General features: G+C 35.0%; 1 protein-coding gene across 1 annotated transcript in view; it reads left to right on the top strand.

The window, feature by feature from the left end:
• LOC107758177 (ikaros family zinc finger protein-like) overlaps positions 1-4,494 on the top strand; it is a 5,643-nt gene extending 1,149 nt beyond the window's left edge. The window contains exons 3-4 of the mRNA XM_016575851.1: positions 1,063-2,136; positions 4,304-4,494. Of these exons, the coding sequence (XP_016431337.1) occupies positions 1,063-2,136; positions 4,304-4,494 (1,265 nt within the window). The remainder of the gene's footprint in view (positions 1-1,062; positions 2,137-4,303) is intronic.
• Positions 4,495-4,564: the final 70 nt, after the last annotated feature.

The raw sequence follows: 4,564 nt of genomic DNA, 5'->3' as shown, positions 1-4,564 counted from the left end.
GATTCTGCAAAAGGAATCTCACTCACAAGAAATGCCCGTCATAATTTACCCCAAACTATATTGTGCATAAAGAAATTAAAGCCTGTTAGGATTTCTCGTCCATGCAGTGCTGTGATTTTTTTTTGTAGGTAATTAAGCACATTTATCTGCTAACGTCTCTTTATTGTAATGTAAACATATTGTTATTTTTAAAGTAATGAAAATTAGCCTAATTGTCTAAAAAATAATGATGTCCACAAAATGGTTATTTTTAAAGTAGTGATAATTACCCTGTCCAGACACAATTTATTTTTATTTTTATTTATTTTTATATATTATATATTTTTATATATTTATATTATATATTTTATTAGTTTTATATATTATTTATTTATTTCAGGGGGTTACATTTGCTGTTATAATAATAATAATAATACATAGTTAAATATATGAAGGCAATAAATCTTAAGATGATAAATAGTTAAAATTAAAAAAATATATATTTGAAATTGGAGTGAAATGTGTGAAAGTACATTTCTGCCGCATGAGAAAACTTAATTGTTAAGAAAACAGTCATGCTTTGGTAAATAAAAATTGACATAAAAAGTCAGAATTATGATCTTAGCAATGCATATTACTAATCAAAAATTAAGTTAAAGGGGTCATATGATGCTGCTAAAAAGAACATTATTTTGTGTATTTGGTGTAATGAAATGTGTTTATGCGGTTTAAGTTTTGATATATTTACAGTAGGAAATTTACAAAATATCTTCATGGAACATGATCTTTACTTAATATCCTAATGATGACTGGTTTTGTGCTCCAGGGTCACATATAGCATGTAAACAAACTTTTATTTTGAATGCGATTAATCGCAATTAATCGTTTTGCAATACAAATATTTTTTAAAATATATACATATATGTTTGTGTATTTATATATACCTAATAAATATACACAGTACACGCACATATAGTATGTAAACAAACTTTTATTTTGATAAAAGTTTTATTTATGCGATTAATCGCGATTATACGTTTTGCAGCCCTAATTGTGTTACATTTCTGTGTTTCTCCTGTGCAGGTGAGAAGCCGTACGAATGCTCGAACTGTAAGAAGCGCTTCAGTCACTCGGGCTCTTACAGCTCACACCTCAGCAGTAAGAAGTGCCTAAGCGGCGGCGGCGCGACCGGTAACGGCGCTCATTATAACGGCCATCCCGCGTACCCCTCGCCCACGTCGCCCCCTGCTGTCAGCGGGAGAAAGGGTTCTCTGTTCCCGCCCGAGTCGTCCGTTCCCGTCCTGAGCCGCTCGTGGGACCCGGCGGAGGATCTGGCGCTGAGGACGGGTGTGTTTAAGGGCACAACGCTTCTGCCGCTGCTACAGTCGCGCAACAAATTCGAGCATCTGCTGCAGGAGATGCTGCGGAGGGAGGTGGAAGACGAGAAACAAGCGAAAACTGAAAACTTCTCTCGGCTGTACGACGCCCAAACGTTGCCCACAACCAATCACACGCCTTATAGAAAGCTGTCGTCGCCGCAGCGGGCGTCTTGGCATTCTGTGCCGCAGCAGATCCTCGTGCCTTTACCGACACACGCGCAGCTGGATAACCGCTGGCCGAGCGAAGAAAGCGCAAGTCCGAGAAAACCCACGTCACCCGCTTTACCCGAACGCCAGCATCCGATTGGCTCACGCTTCGGCTCTCCTCCCGGCTTGGACCTGTCAATCAACACGTCACCACGGCAACCAAACCACATCCAGAGCGAACCTTTAGACTTGTCTATTCCCAAAGCGCATTCGGTCGCGCCGCGGAATTCGGCGTGTAACGGCAACTCGACGCATCACGAGGGCGTGTTCAAGAGACTGACTCCGCCCTCCCAGCAGCATGTGGGCGGGGCCTATGCGGCGTCGCCACTGTTCAGCAGCACGGTGTTCGGCAGCTTCCCGCTCTTCAATCACATGATCCCCGCCGGTTTGGGACACAACGGTCTGACATCACTTCCTCTCACGCCACCCGCGCCCAGTCCGTGCTTCCTGTCTCCTGTGGCGTATATGGTGGAGGCGGAGTCAGAGTCGATGCTGAAGAGAATACAACATGAAAGACATTCGATCATGGTAAGAGCAAACACACCAGAACACACTCGAAATAAAGGCTACTGCAAAATATATATGAATTATATGTGTAGTAAAAATTTTTATTTTTTATAACAAAAATGTGTTATAAATGTGTAATAAAATATAAAAATAAAAACATGATATTCATTGTAACATAAATGTTTTGTAAAAATGTGAAAGAAAATATTTAAAAAATATGTTATTAATTATTACAAAGTGTATTCTAAATATTTGTAAATTATATAAAAATACAATATGGTGTGTATTATAACAAAACAATCTGAATGTGTATAGTAAAATATGAGGAACTAAAAAAATTATATTCATTATAACAAAAATGTATTCTAAATATCTATAATAAAAATATGATATTCATTATAACAAAATATATTATGTATAAAATAAAAATAGTTTTCATTTTAACAAAAATGTGTTCTAAATATGTGTAATAAAATAAAAAAATATGATATTCGTTATAACAGAAGTGTGTTCTAAATAGGTATAATAAAATATAAAAATAAAAAATATGATATTTATTATAATAAAAATGTATTCTAAATATATGCAATAAAATATAAAAATGCAAATATGATATTCATTATAACAAAATTGTGTTTTGAATATGATTAATAAAAATGTAAAAATAGAAAATTATATTCATTATAACAAAAATGTATTCTAAATATATACAATAAAATATAAAAATACAATATCCATTATAACAAAATGTATTCTACATGTCTAATAATATACAAAAACATGAAATTCATTTTAACAAAAATGTATTCTACTGTAAATATGAATAATCAAATCTAAAAATACAAATATTTATTATAACAAAAATTTATTTTAAATATGTATAATAAAAGATAAAAATAAAATTAATGTGAAAAACAACAAAAAGACCAGTGTAACACCTTGACAACCAGTTTCCTGTCCTGTGTAGATATATTTCCTGTTTAAACAGGAAGTTGGGGTGGAACATATTGTCATTATTACCTTTTTTTTAAATATCCAGTAGCCATCGATTTACTTTTTTGTTTATTTTATTGCAAGAAAACAACTTTTAAAATGTTTATCAACATTGACTGTTTTATTGATTTGCATTGCTTTTCACAACACACACTGATTCAAAGCAGCTTTGCAGAAAACCGTGATGTTTATCATATCTTCTTCATGCCTTATTGTCGCATTTAGCAGATTAGATCTGGATGATAATATAGTTTAGTTTATCTGCTAAAAGTCAAAAATTACTCAAAGTTATTTTAACTAAAAGCCATAAAAAGTTTGTATTTATGGTTGATGATTTGAACACATTGTTTAAAACCTTTCAATAAATTAGCAAAGGCCAATAATTACAAAATAGTATTCTATTTTCTATTCTATTCTATTCCTCTTTGGAAATGCTAGTACTTAGTAAGCAAATTAAATGATATTAGAATGAGAAAGACCGATTTTACACTCTTAGTCATAAAAGCAGAATATGAAAGGTTATATATATATATATATATATATATATATATACACACACGCACATAATGCAAGAGTGCCTCATATTGCACCAGCTGCGCTGACATCCATGTGAAGGTGAATGATTTCCTCTGCTTGAGCTGTAAACAAACACGCCACGCTCAGGGAAATTCCCTGCACTTCATGTCAAAGGGCAGCAAGAGCACACGCCTGCACACTCATATCTCAGCATCTCACCGTTACACTGCCGACATATTCAAGAATATTTAGAAAACAGTAGTCATAGTCATGCATTTGCTCCACGAGGATCAAATATACTAATAAACATCTGGTAAATAAATAAATATGCGGTATACAATTGCATGATTAAAATAGCAAATGCTATTTTGCAGAATTATGACCATGTAAGTGCAATAACTTAATTAGTGCATTTCGTTATTAACGGAATTTGCAATGTGGTGTTATACCGCATTTGAGCTACTTCAGGCAGGTTTTAAAAATGCATTTATTTAATATTTGATCAATTACATGTGACCCTGGACCACAAAACCAAGGTCAATTTTTCAAAATTGGGATTTATGCATCATCTGAAAGCTGAATAAATAAGATTTCCATTGATGTATGGTTTGTTAGGATCGGACAATATTTGGCTGAGATACAACTATTTGAATATCTGGAATCTGAGGGTGCAAAAAAATCAAAATATTGAGAAAATCATCTTTAAAGTTGTTCAAATGAAGTTCACCCGGCCCCAAGCGAGCCGCTCGCCGCTTACCTGAGCGACTCCAGCAGAGACGAGGACGAGGAGGAGGAGGAGGAGGAGGAGGAAGAGGAGGACGAGGACGATTTCGGTGGAGGAGTGAGGACAGAGCACGCAGACGAAAAACCCACAGACGGAAGCCAGAAACAGGAGAGTCCTGATGGAGAGTGAGACCAGACGATGCTGCAGTGTTTACCAAAGATGTGAAACACACATTCACCGCCGACGAGTCCTCTTTAGT

Source organism: Sinocyclocheilus rhinocerous, unplaced genomic scaffold (genome assembly GCF_001515625.1).
Source record: "Sinocyclocheilus rhinocerous isolate Xijiao unplaced genomic scaffold, SAMN03320098_v1.1 scaffold203, whole genome shotgun sequence".
NCBI classification, from domain to species: Eukaryota; Metazoa; Chordata; class Actinopteri; order Cypriniformes; family Cyprinidae; genus Sinocyclocheilus; species Sinocyclocheilus rhinocerous.
The sequence above is the reverse complement of the archived record's forward strand: the minus strand, read 5'-3'. Positions and strand labels throughout refer to the sequence as shown.